Consider the following 19,165-nt stretch of genomic DNA (forward strand, 5'->3'; position numbering starts at 1 on the left):
ATCAGTGTAGTGGGGTTTTTTTTGTAGTTTTTGACAATCTAGGCAAAGCATTTTTAGGCAAATTCCAATGGCTTTCTAAAGTTCAGGAATCTTTTCTCTCTCCCACTGATAGTATTTCCTTTTTACTTGAGTTTAAACTTTTCGCTCTGTAAAGAATGTTTTGCTTAGATGATTTGAATGCATAGATTAATGCATTTTCTTCAAATATTAGGGAAGGATTTCAGAGCTGGAAGAAATCCAACATCACAGTTATTGTATCACTGACAATAGTACTTTACAGTAGAATTTTCTGTATACATTTTATGTATACATTATTCAGTGTGGTAACCAATAGCCATATGTGATTTTTTGAGCTCTTTAAAGGCGGTCTGGTTTCAAGTTCTAGAACCATGGATTTAAAATCTTGTGTGTGCATACATGTACATTGTTTTCAAATTGAATATTATACATATATGCAGTATATACTATATATGGATATTTATAAATGTATATATGCTATCTTTAAGAAAATCAAATGCTATGTGTATATGTATAGATCAAATCAGAGCCCCCTCACGCTGTTCAGTGTCTATGTCTGTTCAGCTTCCATCCTGACTACTAAGGCATCTCTATGACAGGACCCTGTGACTTATGGAAACAGTTTTATAAAACACTTAATTCAGTACTCTTTTTTTTTTTTTTTTTTTTGGTAGCTGGAAAACTTACGGTTTGGAGATGTTAAGCTGCTTAGGTATTATTTCATGACAGAGTCTGAGCTAACAGGTCTCTTAATGAATATTGTGACTTATTAAAAATTCATTTTCATTGTGAACAATTTAGAAATTAGTCTTGGACTAATTTAGTCTGTTAGTTGAACTAGAGGATAAAGATGGAAACCTTATTTTTTCAGTGTTCAATTCTGTCTCATGATCTCTAGAGTTTTGGTTCGTAGTAAAAATAGAGATCCCCAGAAGCGCTCCCAAACTTTCTGGATCAAATTTTCCAAGTGTGTATGCTAAGATGTGTAATAGGGCTAATATGCTGTACTTTGAGGTGGTTATTCCCTAAAATATCTGGGATTGAGAACAACTGCATCAAGTTGTCATTTTCTTAGATGTGTAATAGAGCCTGCTAAAATAATGGTGTGAAAAATCAGTGATTCTGTATCTTTAGTTTATAATGAATTGAGAAATTATAGAGCTGAGCAAGAAAGTGCAGTGTCAGGTGAAAGAATACTCACAGTGAGCTCACAAGCTGTAAGTTCAGTGATGGAGTATTAAGCTTCATATTTTTAAAACTGCTTTAATGGGTTAGAAGTATGGCTGAAAATAGTAAGTACTCAAGTTGGGCTTTTATAAATAGAGCCAACATCTTAATACAGACTCCAAGGACTTAGAATCTATGAGAATGACCACCAGAACTAGTGTTTGTCTTTAAACAGTACGTAGGAAAAAAATCATTGTCCTCTAATCTAGAGATTTTTAAACCTATCTATATAGAGAGATACCTGGAGAACATAAAAACAACAAAAGAAAATCTTGAAAATAGTCTTTAACCTTTCCAGACCTTCTGAATCAGGGATCAAAAGTTGAGCATCTGGGCTTACAACTTTCCCAGGTGATTCTTTTACAGTGTGCTTCTTGGGTTATTGCTGTAAATTAGTGATTCGTAATTCTAACTGTGCAGTAGAAGTAACGGAAAGCTTTTTCTTTTTTTTTTAATAAATTTTATTTTTATATTCCCCATACAATTGCAACCCCCTTATTTTGACACCAATCCCTCCCCTCCCCACCCCCCACCCCCCACCCCCCATAGAGTGTCTCTGGTTCATAGTTGTTTGTTGATACTTATTTTCACTTTCTTATAGTTATTCATTTTCCTGGTCCCTTATTTAAGTTTTCTAGATTCCTGCTATGAGTGAGACCATCCGGTATTTTTCTTTCTGGGTTATTTCGCTGAGCATGATCCCTTCCAGCTCCATCCATGTTGCTTCAAATTGCATGTGTTTACCTTCTTTTGAATGCTGAGTAATATTCCATGGTGTATATGTACCATATCTTCTTGATCCAGTCATCTATTTTTGGGCATTTGAGTTGTTTCCAAAGCTTAGCTATTGTAAACGGTGCTGCTATAAACATAGGGGTGCAGGTGCTCTTTGGAATTGATGTTTCTGTGTCCTTTGGGTAAATACCTAGGAGTGGAATTGCTGGATCATATGGAAGCTCTTTGTTTAGTAGGTCCAGAAATCTCCACACAGCTCTCCATAGTGGTTGGACCAGTTTGCACTCCCACTAACAGTGCACGAGAGTTCCTTTTTGTCCACATCCTCGCCAACATTTGTTGTTGCTAGTTTTTTTAATATGTGCCATTCTCACTGGTGTAAGATGGTATCTCATGGTAGTTTTGATTTGCATTTCCCTGATTACAAGTGATGTTGAACATTTTTTCATATGCCTGTTGGCCATTTGCATTTCCTCTTCAGAGAGGTTTCTTTTTAGCTCTTCTGCCCATTTTTTGACAGGAATATTTTCTTTGTCGTTGTTGAGTCTCATCAGCTCTTTGCAGATTTTTGTGATCAGTCCTTTAGTGTTGTGTACAAAAATGTTCTCCCAGTCAGTGGGGTTTCTCTTTGTTTTTGTTATTGTCTCTTTTGCTGTGCAGAAGCTCTTTAATTTGATGTAGTCCCAGCTGTTTATCTTTGCCTTCACTATCACTGCTTTGGGTGATGTGTCTGTAAAGATGTCTTTGATGTGTATATCCCATAGTGTTTCGCCTATATTTCCTTCTATGTATTTTATGGTTTCAGGTCTTATGTCTAGTTCTTTAATCCATTTTGAGTTGATTTTTGTGTATGGTGTGAGGTAGTGGTCAAGCTTCATTCTTTTGCATGTAGCGACCCAGTTTTCCCAGCACCATTTATTGAACAAACTTTCTTTGCTCCAATGCATATTCTTTGCTCCTTTGCCAAAGATTAGTTGACCATAAATCTGTGAGTTTATTTCTGGATTTTCTATTTGATTCCATTGGTCTGTGTGTCTGTTCTTGTTCCAATACCATGCAGTTTTGATGATTATGGCTTTGTAGTATAGTTTGAAGTCTGGGAGTGTGATGCCTCCATTGCCATCTTTGTTTTTTTTTTCGGGAGAGCTTTGGCTATTCAGGGTTTTTGGTGATTCCATATGAATTTCATCAGTAATTGTTCTATTTCTTTGAAGAATGACATTGAAATTTTGATTGGAATAGCATTGAATCTGTATATTGCTTTTGGTAGGATGGCCATTTTAATAATGTTTATGACGGAAAGCTTTTTAAAAAAATAATAATGGATAACCAATCCTAACCCTAAATAACTAAAACAGTGTCTTGGGGAATATCTCAGCATCGTTATTTTTTAAAACTCCTTTAAAGTTGTTCTGATGGAAAACCTTTTTTAATTACCTTTTTTATTTTGAGATGATTTTTGATTCCCATGCAGTTTTAACAGAATACTGATCCTTTGTGTGCTTTACATTTTCTACCAATAGTAACATCTTGCAAACCGTAGTAAAATACCGTAAGTAGAATACTGATAGTCAGATACGAAACATTTCTGTCACCACAAGGATCGCTCATGTTGTTCTTTTATAACCATTCCCAGTTCTCTTTAATTCCTGGCAACCACTCGTCTATTCTCCAGTTCTATATTTTCCATTTCAAGAATGTGCAAAAACTTTTTTTTCTTCTTAAGTGAATATGCTATTTGTCATGATTGTGGTATAATTAATAGCCGTGTTGTTAGTGCAGCTATTCTAGAAAGCATTACAAATGTAAATGAGTGCCTCTTCTGGCCAGTTACTGGGTAGAAATTAAGGAATACACCCCCCCCCCAACCCCATAAAACTAAAAATCCAGAGAAAGAGACATAATAAATAAATAAATATGATTTATAATGGGTGTTTTGAAGGAAAATTCAGTGTGAAATTGAAGTTTCAGTGAACCCCAGTAACTCTAAATGGAGTATCTTTAAGCCCCAATGGAGAATCTTTTATTATAAACCAATTATAACAAATGTTCAGTTTCGTTCACTTATACTGGCTTATCTCTGCCTTTAATTAGTCTAAAGGTATTTAATATTTGATATTTTGACGGTGGGGGAAGGATTTTTCCCTGGCCTCCTTTCTTTTCCCTATTGGAGACATTTCAAATGCAAAATAGAAATGTATTATAAAACCCATGGTTGTTTATTAAACAACTCTTTACATTTCTGATTTGGGACATTCTCTTGATAGGTTTCTTAACTAAATGACTTATAAGCACATATGATAGTCATATCTTTATAAAAATGCATATTAAGAATGTTTTTATCAGTTTATATACAACCCTATAGATTTGTAGGATAAGTTTTGAATCTGCTTACCATGAAGTATGCAACATCTGTCAAAAGAGATTACTGTGGTGGGATTTAATTTAGTATAGCTGAGTAGTATATCAGATATGGTGTGTGCCTGAAATTTAAAGGCTGCTCAAGAATAATTCTTGCATCAGTTTTCAATTGTAGATAAAAACAAAGCATGAAGTAATATTTTGAATGTGTATGATAAACATGTTGGAGCATACGTTAGCATAATTTCTCTATTTGGGGGTTAGTTTTGGCTTTTTACAGAAGAAGATATTTGGCAACTACTCTTGTATTTCTTTAAGTTATGAAGTCATTCTACTTTATTTTGTGAAGTAATATTTTAGATTTTAACATTAACGTTCTTATTACCACATAGCAATCTATAATTATATGCCCTGATGATAGAAATAATAGGTACATTTCTAAATGGAGAAAAAATAGTTTCAAAAGCTGATATCATACACAGCATTTTATTTGTTAGATATGAAGTAATATTTTCTTCTTTTGACTACCAGGATCTCACTGAATTTTTCAATTCAGTGAGAATTTTTATTTATCACAAAATATGTCTCAATTTTACCCTATTTCTTCCTAATCTTAGTTAAAAACACAGTTTACATTTGTTCTTTAGTGTGTGGGCAGGAATAGACACCGTGCGGGTTTTCTAGGATCCAGCAGACCGGGTAAAGGAGGAGTCAGAGTCCTCAGTGGTTTTTGCAGGTCTTTTATTGGGATTTACCAGATACACAGCAGGCATGGCTGCTGGGGGGCCGGGAGGCTGGCAGGCCTCCCAACCCCCAGCAAGTCTTCACTCTATCTGGGCTCTCCAGTGTTCTCTACTTCTCTCTCGGCTTCTGTTCGTTCTCGGCTTCTTGGCTTCTACTGGCGTTCCCGTGACGCAGCCCTTAAAAGCCCAGTCTTAGCCCAGGTGAATCCCATCTACCTATGCCCACACCCTACTCCAGGTGCCCACCATCAGGCATGCATGCAGGACCGAAAGGATCCATCATCTGTCCTGATGGCGGGAGGGCAGAAAAACCTGACGTTTTTCCTTACCCTACGTTTAGTTATAGCACACTCCTTATAAAAGACTGGAGACTATGTTAAATAGTTGTCCAGTCTTCAGTGAAAAGCAGGCCAGAGATTCCCATACCCTAATTCCTAAGTCAGTAGTATTTGAAATAAATTATGCTTATCAAAATAAAATTGGGAAAACCAGATTATTTAGTGGGTAAATAATAAGCATGTGAAATGCTAGACCCCAAATCCTTATTTGTTAAGACATGGGAGGAACGGGAAAGGGGACTGTGGAAGGATTCATAGTCATTGAAAACCTGATAGAAAAGCACCCTAGAGTTGGTGAAACCCTAATTGGTTTTCTAGATTTAGATTTATATATCTATGTTCTTAAGTGGGACCACCTTGAAGTATATCGGTCTGGTCTAGATACACAATTAAATATGTTTAACTCATTCAACTGAGGAGGAAATCTGCTAATCTAAATATTTTTATAGGGACTTACAAAAAGTATTGACATGTCTAGTTTAAAATCAACTAAAAATTAATTTTATGTTTAAAATACAGGCTGAAACATTTTTTTCTCAGCAATTTTGTCTCTTAGTTTATTGACAAACTGAATTATTTGAACTAATGCAGTAATGGTGTAGGGTAGTGTAAGCCAACTTTTTGTTTTTTTATGCTTTGATAGAAAACTTTTTATTTTTTAAATCAAATAAAATCACTAGAATGTAAGAGAATTGTAGACCGAGGATTTCTTCCTATTATTCATTTAATTTATTTTCTTGTGTATATTTTCCTGTTACTTGAAAGAAACTGGACCAGTGCCACCATCTTTAATTTGCGTTCACAATGGTGGCCTAGATAACCTGGGATGCCAATAAGTAATTTACTAATACTTCTTGGTCTTTATTTCAAGTTTGTTTGTTTTTTTACTCAATTTACTAAGTAAAGGTGAGCAAGCACTACTTAAAACAGTAAATCCCCAAACGGATTAAGGTTTAGAGCAAGTAGACATTTATGGATCCTGATGCATGTTGCCAGATTTCCCGTTATACAGGAAGATGAAACTTAGAATATGGATGTAAACAAAGAGGAAGGATAGAAAATTCTAAGTGGATTTCTTATTAAAAAGGAAATTTTCTTTTATCTTAAATTCTGAGATTAAATGTTGTTTTGTTAGATAAACTGTCCCCTAACCTCCAAACTAGAACTATTAATTAAAGCCCTTTTGTATGTTATATAACTTCTTAAACTTTTTCCTATGGGGGAATATTGCCTGTTTAAGGAAAAGACACAGTTCCCTAAGCAATGCTGGTGTGAATTGAGGTTTGGGGAACAGTGATGAAGAGAATAAAATAAGATCTGTCCATGAAGTTGGGTTAATAATCATGAATTAATTATTCTTTATGTTTGCTGGGAATGTTTACTTTCAGCCAAAAACACAAAGAACAAATTTTGACATATAAAGCCAGGTAGTTTTGTGGTTGAGTTGACTCATTCTTTGTCGTCGTCGTCATCATATTTTTAACTCCAAGCCTGTTTTAAGGATAAACTTGAAATAATTATGTCCTCATAGATTCAGTTTGTATTTTAGTTTGCAATTTTATTGCTAGTCTAGCTTAAATTTTACATTTGAATGAAATGCTGTTAACTCTTTGTCAATATACACATATAAAATAGGGATAGCACAGAAATTATCCCCATAAAACCATTTTTACTAATAAGTTGCATTTTGGTTGAAAGCTCTGGAATTATATCACCTGTGATTTCCAGTGACTTGAGTATTTATGTTTTAATATTGGAAATGCTTGTCAGCTCAGGAATTTTAATTTATAATATTCTCAGGAATGATTTTATTACTGAAATTCTAATTCTTTTCATTAAACCAGTGTTTGCTTTAGAAGGTAGTATCTATAGCAAAGACAAGTGAAAAGGGAACAGTTAATGTTAGTGTATATGTTTATATGTTTATATCTTCTTAAATATGTTTATATGTTTATATCTTAAATATATGTTTATATGTTTATATCTTCTTAAATACTATACATACATAGATGCTCTGCCATCAGCTGACTAACTTACCTACAACTAAAGTGGACTTTTAAGTCCTGATAATATTAAGCTCTGCAAAAACTACTTCTTTTTCAACTTGATCATAAATTGGAAAAATAAAATGCAGGAGAGTGTGTGTGTGTGTGTGTGTGTGTGTGTGTGTGTGTGTGTGTGTGTGTGTGAGTTTAATTTATTATAGGTGATAAAACCTTTTTCTCTGTTAGATCATTACTGAGTACTACCTAAGAGTTAGGTGTTGATCTAGAAGCTGAATTTCTGTAAATGCAGAATATGATGCCCTCCTTTTAAGGATCTTAGTGTAGTTGGTGAAATGGAGTATGTGCTGTCCAGAGGAGGTAAGAGCACACATATATGAACCATGCAGATACTAAGAGTCATAGTATTTAAAAGACAGTGACTTGGACATACCTGAAAGTCTATGCAGAGTGTTGGTCAAAGCCTATGTACATAAAAGCAAGTTTTTTAGAGTCAGTTAATATTGTTTTACTTTTTTTCATTAGCATGTTGGCAGATAAGCTGAACATGACTCCAGAAGAAGCTGAAAGGTGGATTGTAAATTTAATTAGAAATGCAAGACTGGATGCCAAGATTGATTCTAAATTGGTGAGTGCCGTCTTAGTTACATTACATACTAAGAAACAGTTGCAGGTTATTTTATACCTTTTTAAAATTTTTAATTAGGATATTTTGTTTAGTTCTGTTAAGAACTTGTTTTAATGTATAATAGTTCTTTGAAGGCAGCATTAGCATCCTGTTGTTACTGGATGAATATTGCCGTTTCTGCATACCGCATAAAAACAATGTAACGGTAGTGTAGTGTTGTGATGACATGCTCAGTACCTAGTGGGAAATTTAGTCACTATCATTACAGGATCAATTTCTCTCTCTCTCATTACAGGGTCATGTGGTTATGGGTAACAATGCAGTTTCTCCCTATCAGCAAGTAATTGAAAAGACCAAAAGTCTTTCATTTAGAAGCCAAATGTTGGCCATGAATATTGAGAAGAAACTTAATCAAAATAGTAGGTCTGAGGTAAGGGTCACATGTTTCCTATTCTTTCTGGTCTTCAACAATAATGCAATAATTGCTAAATGGACTTCATTTGAAAATGCTAAAATCAGTTGTATGTGATATTGTATTTCTGTTTATTAGGGGTATGAACATTATGTTTAAGAAATTTACTAAATTTAGAAAAAATTAAGTGTTGCTACCTTATAACTTTTACTTTTCTGTATGACTTCATTAACTCATTTTCTCGGGGTTTTCAATACATCATTTTGATACTGGCACATGATAACGTGTGTAGCCCTCTTTCAGTATGCTTTTTAAATCTAAAGAAATATTTCTATAAAAATATTTGTCTTTGTGTATTAGAATTGATCTTATACAGATTTCATTTCATATTTAGCTATTAAAATATTTATACTCTTTTTGGTAGAAATTTTACATAGTAGATATTAAAGGAAGGTGAGTAGCCTTATAATTTTGGAATCTCAGTCAACCTTTAATGCTCTTCATGATTATGTTAACTAGAATGCAGAAAGTTTTTAGGATGCAATTGTTAAACATTCAAGGATCTCATTTGTTGAACTTTTAGCAACAGGTTTGTATCCTTAGAACAGTCCTTTAATATTAAAAGAAAGAGGGCCTCCCCTGGTGGCGCGGTGGTTGAGCGCTGGGCTGCAAGGCTGCCCGCAGCCTCTGCAGCGCCGGTTCGATCCCCAGCCACCGGCGAGGGTCCCACATGGCACGCAGACCTCTCCTGCCTCCCGCTGCTCCCCTCAGCAGTGTACTTTATCAGTCTGCCTGCTCTGCTCTCCCCTCTGGCTCTGGTGAATTCTCTCACCCTCCTGTGCTTCTGACTGTACCCAGTGCTTGTATAGATAAATAAATAAATCTTAAAAAAAATAATAATATTAAAAGAAGGAAGAAATAGTCCTTCAACCAATCTGGAATAACTGAGCCTAGAAAATGCATCTTATGTAATGTTTTTTCCCCCAGTATGCTTCAGGATAAATTGGTGTTGATTATTGTTACTGTATTGGTAATATCATTGTTCTACTGTATAACTGTTCAAGAATTATCAGATACTTTGATGTGCTTGTTTTATTCTAAGTGGGACATCTGACATTTAGCAATTGCAGAGATTGTTAAAATCATAAAGAATGTTTTAGCAGGAATCATGCTAAAAGGAAATGCTATTAACACTTTTTTTCTGTATTGAGTCAATACTTTCTCAGAAAGTGCTTTCTGCTTTCTTTTCACTCTGATTCTTTGTATATTTTAGGCTCCTAACTGGGCAACTCAAGACTCTGGCTTCTACTGAAGAACTGTAAAGAAAAGATGAAAAACTATAAAAGATGAAGTAATAAAACCATTCTATGAAGGGTGACCTTCATTTTAGAAACAATTAACATATTGAATATGAATTTGGGGGAGAATTTGAATAAAATTGGCTGTTTCATTTTATCTTGTGCATTTCCTTGTGTGTACATGTGTGTGGTATTTAACTTTTTATTTTGGAATAACTGTAGACTCACACAGGAAGTTGCAGAAATAGTACAGAGATGTCCTAAGCCTACTTTGCCCCAATATTTTCATCTTATACAGCTATAGTATACTATCAAAACCAATATGTTGACATTGTGCAGTGTGTGTGAAGAGGTCTGTTGTCACTTGTGTAGATTTGTTCGACCATCACTGCTATCAAGGTAATAGGATTCACTTCACTGTGATAACTTCTTTGTGCTATCCCCTTGTAGTCACACTTACCCACACCACACCAGCTAACTAAACCCTGGTAACTACTAATCTGTTATCCAACTCTTAATTTTGTCATTATGAAAATGTTACAAGAATGGAATTATACCTTTTACACGTATTTACCTTTTGAGATTAGCTTGTTTTTTCACTCATATTGTCCTTGAGATCCATCCAAGTTGTCATCCATACCAGTATTTCATTTCTCTGTATTGCTAAGTCATTTTCTACAATATTAATATACCACACTGTTTAGCCATTTATCTATTGAAGGATAGTTTAGTTGGTTCCCATGTGGGGCTATGATAAATAAAGCTGCTGTTTTTTGATGCCTTACTTAAAGTGACTCTTACTCACTGGAAGACTGTAGAGACAAAATAGAAGTAGAAGTTGAATTTTACAAAGCCTCTTTGGATATTATATACATATAAACACTTTTACTGGACACCCGATATAATTAAGATATATGTAAGTCTTTGAGTTTTCTTTACATGAAAGTAGTATGATTTTTACCTTGGTCACTAAACTAAACTCAGATAACAGAAATTGCTGTTTCTGCTTTTAAGGAGTGACACAAAAATAAAAGATACTTAGGTTTTTGTTTGTTTTTTTAATTTGACATCTGACTAAGCCATCTTCAACATTCAGTTAAATTTAGAGAATAATTTGCCCCATATGCTATGGTTCCAGACCCCTTACTTGAGGTAGTGGTGCTAAAGCTTGTGGGAGGTTCACTGGTCAGGGTAAGCCAAATGCTAATTTGTCATTCATCTATAACAAGTATTGTGAAAACACTATAAAGGATCATTTGTACTACTAAATGGTCAAAGCTCATAGAGAAAGTGGCATATCAATAACTAGATGGAAATGGACCCTTCTTAGTGTAGGAGCTAATTCCATTAATCAGAAGTACAGATTTATAACAGAGCTATAAAATTAAAAGTCTATATGCAGTTGCATACATTACTCAGACTTGTAGAGATGGGAAGGATGTTACAATGCTTGTTTTCCTCTTCATTGGTTACCTCAAGACAAAAGGTAAGGACTCAAAGGCATTGTTAACCTGCCCCCTTTTAAAGACTGTATCTTAACCAAGCCATGTTAATAGCAAATAAAGATTTCTATGTAATTACATAGCCAACAGTTAAAAGCAAGAATAATAGTTAATGTGGATCAGTAAAAACTCTAGGGAAGAAAGATAGGAAGCTAATATTCAGCATCTACTATGTGTCAGGCATTTTCATATTTAATCCTAAAGAGAAAGAAAGCTCACAATTGAGTGACACAACTGGAAACTGAAATTTTGTGGCTAAAGTTTATTGATGAGGAGACATTCTCAGTTACTCAGGGTTATGCCTAGAAAACATTCATGCAAGAAATTGAAAACAGCCTTTTTCAGTTATATCACACTGCCCCTCTGGACATCATTCTTGCCTAATCCTCCAGACTAAATTTGCAAAGAAGGAATTATATGTAGTACATTGTGAATAAGATCTTGATCCACAAGACTATCCAGGTCATTGAGCACCTTATTGTCAAATGAGAACAAAGTGTTTTGTTCTAGTGTAATTGGCTACTAGCAGCCCCACAAAAAAATAAGAAGACTTAGTGGAATATATGAAACATTCTGGTCTGCTCCTACAAGGATAACCATTATGAAAATGTTCATTTTTCTATTTTTGCTTTTCACATTGCTACCCTTTGAACTTGAAGTACAATGTCCATGGATTCTAATTATCAATCAGGAAAATACATTGGTAATGTTTTAATACATTACCAACATGTTTATTGTTAAAATGCATTTTTGAAGTTTGCATAAAAACAAATTACTTGGTTCTGAGTTTAGCCTTAATCCTTGGTAACAGGTAAGCCACCCCAGTAAGATGTTGGTTACAAAATAAGTACTGGTTCTCATTTTTCGGTCTTCTTTATTTTTCTCCATTAAGTAATAAGAACATCTTTATGTGTCAGCAGCTTTTGCAGACACTTAGTAATAAGTCAAAGACCAAGAGTTCATTAAATAATTTCTTGTAGTCTTCTAGGAAAGAATAATTCACAAATTCATATGTTTATGCTTTCAATATGATGAAATATAAAATGTGTTTATATAAATATTGTGTTACCTGCCTAGTTTAAAGAAAATTAAAACCAATAATTGCTTACCCAATACCTCCTATACACTACTCAAGAAATATAATGGTCCTAGTAACTTTGAAGAACTAGTGGACCCCTTACTAATTGTATTTTCCTCCTTACCCCTGAGAACCACTACTACACAACTGTGACTTAGTGTTAATAATTCCTTTGCTTTTATTTAGAAAAATTTCCGTATATACATATACCTATACATATATCTACACCTATCTAACAAAAATGCTTATAGGTTTAGGTACAGTTAAAAGTATACATATTTGGTATTCTATAAGCTTGCTTTTCTCAACAAAGATTTATGCTGATTCATGTATTTAGCTGTGGTTTCTTTTTCACTGGTATGTAGTATTCCATTATCTGGGTATACCATATTTCATTCAAATATTGATGAATACTGTATTTTCAGCTGACTTATATGGAGTTTTTGGAACCAGTCTGACTGATTTATCTGTTACCTGAAGAGTTAACATTTATTTCATTCATTATGTTTATAGACTATGTGGAATTATTTATACTATTTTATGAGCTTTCTATTTATTCCACTCTTTTTTTTCCTTATTTCTTGCCTTATGAGCAACAAAACATTTTATTTCTATTTATAGCACCCTAAAAATTTAAACATCTTCATTAATATTTCTAACCCACAACAACATGAAGGAAGGTTTTACTGTTATCTTTTCCCTGGATTATTGTTTTTGTCAGTATTCTGGATATAATTCAAAAATGAGACATTTTTTCTCATTCCATTTGTAATTAAATTTGTTTCTTTAGGTGCATTTACGTCTTTAGCATTCTGCAGTTTCACTATAATGTGTTTAAATGTTAATTTTATTTAAGATGACGTCAATTTACAACACTACAAGTTCTAGGTATATTTTCTCATGCCCACTCCCAAGTGTGAGGTCACTATCCATAACCAACCAGTCATCCCTCTCTACCCTTTTCCACATCCCTTCCCTTTAATAACCACCATTCTGTTATAGTCTAAAGGTATTCTTTATGTGTGAATTTTATGTTACTTAAACCAGCTGGGCCTTCAATTATGAACATGGTTTTTATCTTGAATTAGTTCTGGGAAATTATCTGGATATTTTTTCTCCCTAATTCCTCAAGCTTTTGTTTTTGAGTTTTCTCTAGTAAAAATCTCCCTTCCTTTCATTTTTTCTCTCCGTGTGCTGCACTGCATTTTGGGTAATTTTAGCTGTATTTTCCAGTGCATTAATCATCTTAGCTGTGTCAATTTGCTCTTCAGCAGGCACTGAATATCTAATGTCAAAATTTTTTTCATCTTTGATAACTTGTCATATTTTCAATGTCCATTTATATCCTTAAAACTTATTTTTGTCGGGCCTCCCAGGTGGCGCAGCGGTTGAGCGCTGGGTTGCGAAGCTGCCCGCGGCCTCCGTGGCGCCGGTTCGATCCCCGGCTGCTTCCCGGCCACAGGAGGAGGGTCCCACATGGCGCGCAGACCTCTCCTGCCGCCCGCTGCTCCCCTCAGCAGTGTACTTCGGTCCTTCTGCCTGCTCTGCTCCCCGCTCTGGCTCTGGTGAATTCTCTCACCCTCCCGCACTTCTGACTGTACCCAGTGCATGTATAAACAAAAAAACAAACAAACAAACAAATAAAAATAAATAAATAAAAACATGCCTCTATAAAAAAAAAAAACTTATTTTTGTCTTGTTATTTAGTATGTTTTGTCACCTTCCTGCCCAAGCTTAATGAATACAGTAGCTCCCAAATTATCCTATTCTGTTGATAACCCCCCCTTTCCCACCTGTTTCTATACTATAGAATCAATCTTTTCAAATTTAAATCAGGTCATTTTTCTCCCCTGATGAAAAAATCTTTCCATGGCCTTTGTTTCATTGTTTTTAAAACTGAATCCTTCAGTGGCATTCATTATCTGGTATCTGTTGAATCAACCAACCTCAAGCCCACTGGCTTGTCAGTCCCTTAAAGTAGTAGCTCCAATCTATTTTGACTGCTGCAGAGAAGGAAAAACATTTTACATAATGACGCAGTACCGTATAATAAATATATCTAAGGTTGGATGCTTTAGGAAGCATATGTGATCTCTACATTTTATTCTACATAATGGTGACTATGTCCCATAATTTTTTTTTTTTTTTTGGTAATTCACTAATTGGTATCAATACACATTTTAAAAAAAAATTGCCTTAAACAGAGCAACATCTTTCTATACTTGATGGTTTGCACTGATGTCCCCTCTGCCTGAGAATGAATTTTCTCTTCCTCCAACTTCCACTCTCCATGCATTCTCCATCTATTTCCAGTTCATATTTTATTTATTCTCCAGAAGTCAATGCATAGCAAGGAAAAGATGATTCCTTTCCCAAGGAAAATTTTTCTTAACCTGGCTAGGCTAGCTTTTGTTACAGTCTATCTCATATGAATTTGTCCAACTTGTTATTTCATAATTGATATCGTGATTAGTTGGTTAACGTTTGTCCAAAACTGACATTTTCATTTGTTTATGGGTGATACCTGCCTTTTTATTACTGAATTTCTTGATAAATGATTAAATGAATGAGTGAATGTTCAGAATAGTGCAAGGAAAAATATGTGGAATTGGAAAAGGTTGATAAATGCTAGTACCTGCCCCAAACCTTAATTTTCATTCTATTCTTATCAGGTGGTCTGGAACAAAATCATATATTTCTTATTCTCTGATTTCCTGTTCTGTCTCTTGTCAACATTAAGTGACTTGTGTGCCTGACTACTAGAAAATACAAAGAAACATCATAGGCCTTCTCTCCATAGTTCACAGTTGACTGAGACACACAGAAACGTAATATGGCAAGTACTATTGTATGTGGAAACACATTGACAAGGTGTTATGGTTTATGAAGTTTCAAAATTTGTCATTTTCTTGCTCTTGGCAATGATGGAATTAAAAAAATGGAGAGAAGTAGATATATGAATGGTCTCAAATGTTTGCTTCTCTCTACTTCCCACTGGTCAGGAAGACAGGTAGACAGAATGCAGAACTATTGACTTCCAAGTTCACAGCCTTCTGAACTGATGTTATTTGCCAGCCTGTGTTTTGTTTTCCAGCTAGAGGCTATATGGACAAAGGAAGTGTAACAGGGTGGTCCCCAGGAAAGGGGGAGATTCCAGGTTTCAGGGAGGGTGGAGCTGAGCAGGGAGAGAAGAAGCTGCAGAGGAGACTGAGGAAGGAAGAAAGGAGGATGGAGAGCAAGGAGACCTAAAGGAGGCGCATGGAGACTAGAGACACGTGAAGAAACTGCGCTTGTCTTTTGGTCGTGGACTGGGTGACACAGATGTGGGTGAGACCCGTAGGGAGGTGACAATGGCAGCTTTTATCTTGATGTTAATTTTGCTCTTTTCCTTCCGGGCTTGTCTGGTTGTTTCTGACCCTTTTTTGTGGGTCCCCACTGGAAGATGCTTTGGACTTGTGGCAGGCTTTGGGGCCTTGCTCTGGGCCAATCCCATTTGGATGGAGTTTTACCCACGAGGGGACGGGTAACTTTGGGTGCTTGATTTAGAAACTATATTCTTTGCCTTTCCTGTATTGTTTCCTAATTGTATTAAAGTTCCTTCCCATTAAAATCTCATAATTTTTGTGTTGATGCGGCGGATGGCAGAACCCTACATAAAAAAGGCAGGTTTGCGGGGTTTGGGCTGCCCCTCTCTCTGCCCTGTAACAGAAGGAGTACAGGTATCCTTAAATATCTTCAAGTATCTCAAAGAAGTTACTGGGCAATTTAACCCTATGGGTTCTAGTGCCACCCTTAACATAGGAGCAATTAAAATCCTAAATCAGGATCACCTCAGCAGTAAAGGTCAACATGAAAATAATGAGCAGCAAAGACCATCAATAAGAAAAGTAATCAAGGTTAGGGCCAAACTATCTGCTGGAGTGAAATATTTAAAGTTTCCAATGAGGCTTTAATCAGACTCTTAGAAAATAGCTCTGCTGTTAAACTGCTTAGTGTGTTATCCATGCATAATTTACTGCCATGCATTTTTAATTCTCTCAGGGATCAAGCCATCCTCTGGAAAAGTGTTAACTTCCTGGAGAGGTAGCACAAACAGTTACATTTTGTTAATTTTTCATCTCATGTATTTAATAAACTGTTTGACTGTTAGAAGCTGCAAGAAATAACATTAATCTAAGGCATCTCCTATTTTGGTTCTAAAACTGTGACTCTTGTGCTGACTTCTATTTAGTCTGATGAGCTTGGGAGAACAATGCCAGATTGATTAATTTTGTTTTTAAGTTTTGTGAGGACAATTAAAGGGTGAAGGGAAGCTGACATTTTGATCTGGGAAACAGCTTGGGCACTTAGGCACTATTCCAGGTAAATAAGTTAAGTCTGCTTGTGTATGTATCTGTAAGTCTGATTGCTTAAAGGTATACATCTAAGATTCCATGCTGTTCAGTGCTTGATGGCAACTGTTTGAGAACCAGAAGTATGTTAGTATAAAACACCATGGTGGGGAAAAAAGGGATCACAGGAAGATACTAAATCAGGACTTGAAATCTGGCAGTTTTCCTAGGGGAATAAAATACTATTGGATTGCATTTATTTATGAACATTTTTTTCTTGCCCTCTGCATTGCACTTTAAGCACAGTAACCAGGATTCGTTGATCTTTGTGCTCCGCAAACAGTAGGCACACTTAGTTGACATTCATTTCTTCAGAGCCCATTCCGTGATTCAGGTACACAGGTCGTGTTTGGGAAATGTTAAAGCAGCAGTCCAACAGAGAGGGCACTGCTGTGATTCCCTCTGGTTGTCTGCATTGGGAATATGCAGCTTTCACTTCGTTTTAAAGACAAATGATCTGCATAGAGAGGAAGTACATGATTAGCGGTCTTTGTTGAGTTCGTTAATCAGGCCAGAGCAATGGTCCATATCTGCTTAAATCAGTGTTTCTGCTCTTCTAGCCACACATTTGCACCTTGAAGCTTTGCCAACTGTTTTTTAAGTGCATTCTATATTGGTGAGGGAGACCTGAAAAAAGTGCAGATAGATCAGCTTAAAATCACCATATCTTTTAAAAACAAAGGTTAAAGCAGGAATCCCATAATGGCAGATCAGAAGCTTTATCTTTATATATTCAAAGTACATTAGTCCCATAAGTGCTGCTGTCAGCATAAATACTACATAATGGGGACAAAACTTAAGAAGCTGTGACATATATAGGTCTTGAACTTTTGTTCTAATTTTTTTTACTTAAAAAATTAAATTTCTCTTGGTAAGTTAGTATAACCAGTCCTAGAAAATACCAGACAGGATGTGGATGTTCTCATTGATTCGTAGATCACCTGAGATCTAGCAACCAGTTTGACTCACATCTTAATAGATGACATAATTCGATTATCTGGTCATAACTCCCTTGCCTTGGGAATTGGTGCCATGTTCCTTGAAGATCTGTAAGACTCAAGTGAACTTTCACTAAGAATAATAATTCCTCTTAATTGGTATATAGTTTTACTATTTTTTTTAAGATTTATTTTATTTATATAAGAACCGGGATACAGACCAGATGTGTGGGAGGATGAGCGGATTCACCAGTGACAGAACGGGAACAGAACAGGCAGACTGACGAAATACACTGCTGAGGGGAGCATCAGGTGAGACAGGAGAGGTCTGCTCGCCATGTGGGTTGCTCCGAGGCCAGTGGGGATCGAACCGGCACTGCAGAGGCTGCAGATAGCTTCACGGCACTGCGCTCAACTGCCTGTGCCACCAGGGAGGCCCCTACTTTTACTATTTTTTTTAAAGTTTTATTTTATTTATGCATGCAAGAACTGGGGTACAGACCTGAGATTCAGGGGTGGGGGCGAGAGGATCCACCAGAGACAGAGTGGGGAAAAGAACAGGCAGATTGACTGAAATACACTATTGAGGGGAGCAGAGAGTGAGACAGGAGAGGTTTGGTGTGCCATGTGGGTCAGCTCCCGGGCAAGGGATTGAACTAGTGCTGCAGTGGCTATGGAGAGCTTCTTAGTGCTGAGACTTAACCCCTTGCACCACAAGGGAGGCCCCTGTATTTTTACCTTTATTTAACAATCACCTATAATCATTTATATTGGTTCAAGTTAGTCTCCAGTGAGTAATGTAAATTGCCTTACCGTTTGATCATCTGGCAACCTTTTCTGGTCTGGCCATTAGTGACTTGGGAAGAAGAGTTGACTATAAAGTTAAAAAAAAGAAGCAAACTATCTATACTGACAAAATTATTTCTTTTATAGGGTGTTAAGTTCTCTTATTTAGGTGAAGTTTAGTGAAACATCACTTATCAAAGTTTTTTAAAAATAACAGCTTTTTCCCTTCTAGTGTTGCTAAGGAAAAAAAGTGAAAGCACTCCCTTGGGCATCTCTGGATATTTGAATAGACAACAAGGAAGAACTGTAACTTTTTTTTTCAGCCAAATTATCCTAAGAACATTCTGCTCTAACATAGGAATGCCAGTGGAATAAGAGATGGTAATACAAGATGCACCAGGAGACTCGAGGTTTTGTGTGTTTGAAACTTATATTCTACTATAATGACTAAATTGTAGAGAAGCAAAACTAATGTGTGTGTGTTTTTTTTTAATTTACCCAATGTTTTTTTGGTTCTGTCTTCTAGCAGACAAACTTCTTTTGTTTTTTGTTTGTTTGCTTGTTTGTTTTTAAAAGTTCAATCTTAAAATTTTATAAAACAATATGACTAGGAAAAGTTAAGGGTTACACCATACTAGAACAATTTGCTCAAAATAGAAATGCCAAAGGCATATAAAATATAAAGTTATATGCAGTATTTTTTCACA

The 19,165-nt window shown here is 35.6% G+C and overlaps 1 protein-coding gene across 1 annotated transcript in view; it reads left to right on the forward strand.

The window, feature by feature from the left end:
* Positions 1-9,777, forward strand: part of EIF3E (eukaryotic translation initiation factor 3 subunit E) — a gene marked incomplete at its 3' end in the record, with an annotated part of 37,517 nt that extends 27,740 nt beyond the window's left edge. Inside the window, exons 11-13 of the mRNA XM_084229627.1 lie at positions 7,951-8,053; positions 8,349-8,483; positions 9,739-9,777. Coding sequence (XP_084085753.1) covers positions 7,951-8,053; positions 8,349-8,483; positions 9,739-9,777 — 277 coding nt within the window. The remainder of the gene's footprint in view (positions 1-7,950; positions 8,054-8,348; positions 8,484-9,738) is intronic.
* Between the last annotated feature and the right edge of the window lie 9,388 nt (positions 9,778-19,165).

Source organism: Talpa europaea, assembly GCF_964194135.1.
Source record: "Talpa europaea genome assembly, chromosome: 3".
NCBI lineage: Eukaryota > Metazoa > Chordata > Mammalia > Eulipotyphla > Talpidae > Talpa > Talpa europaea.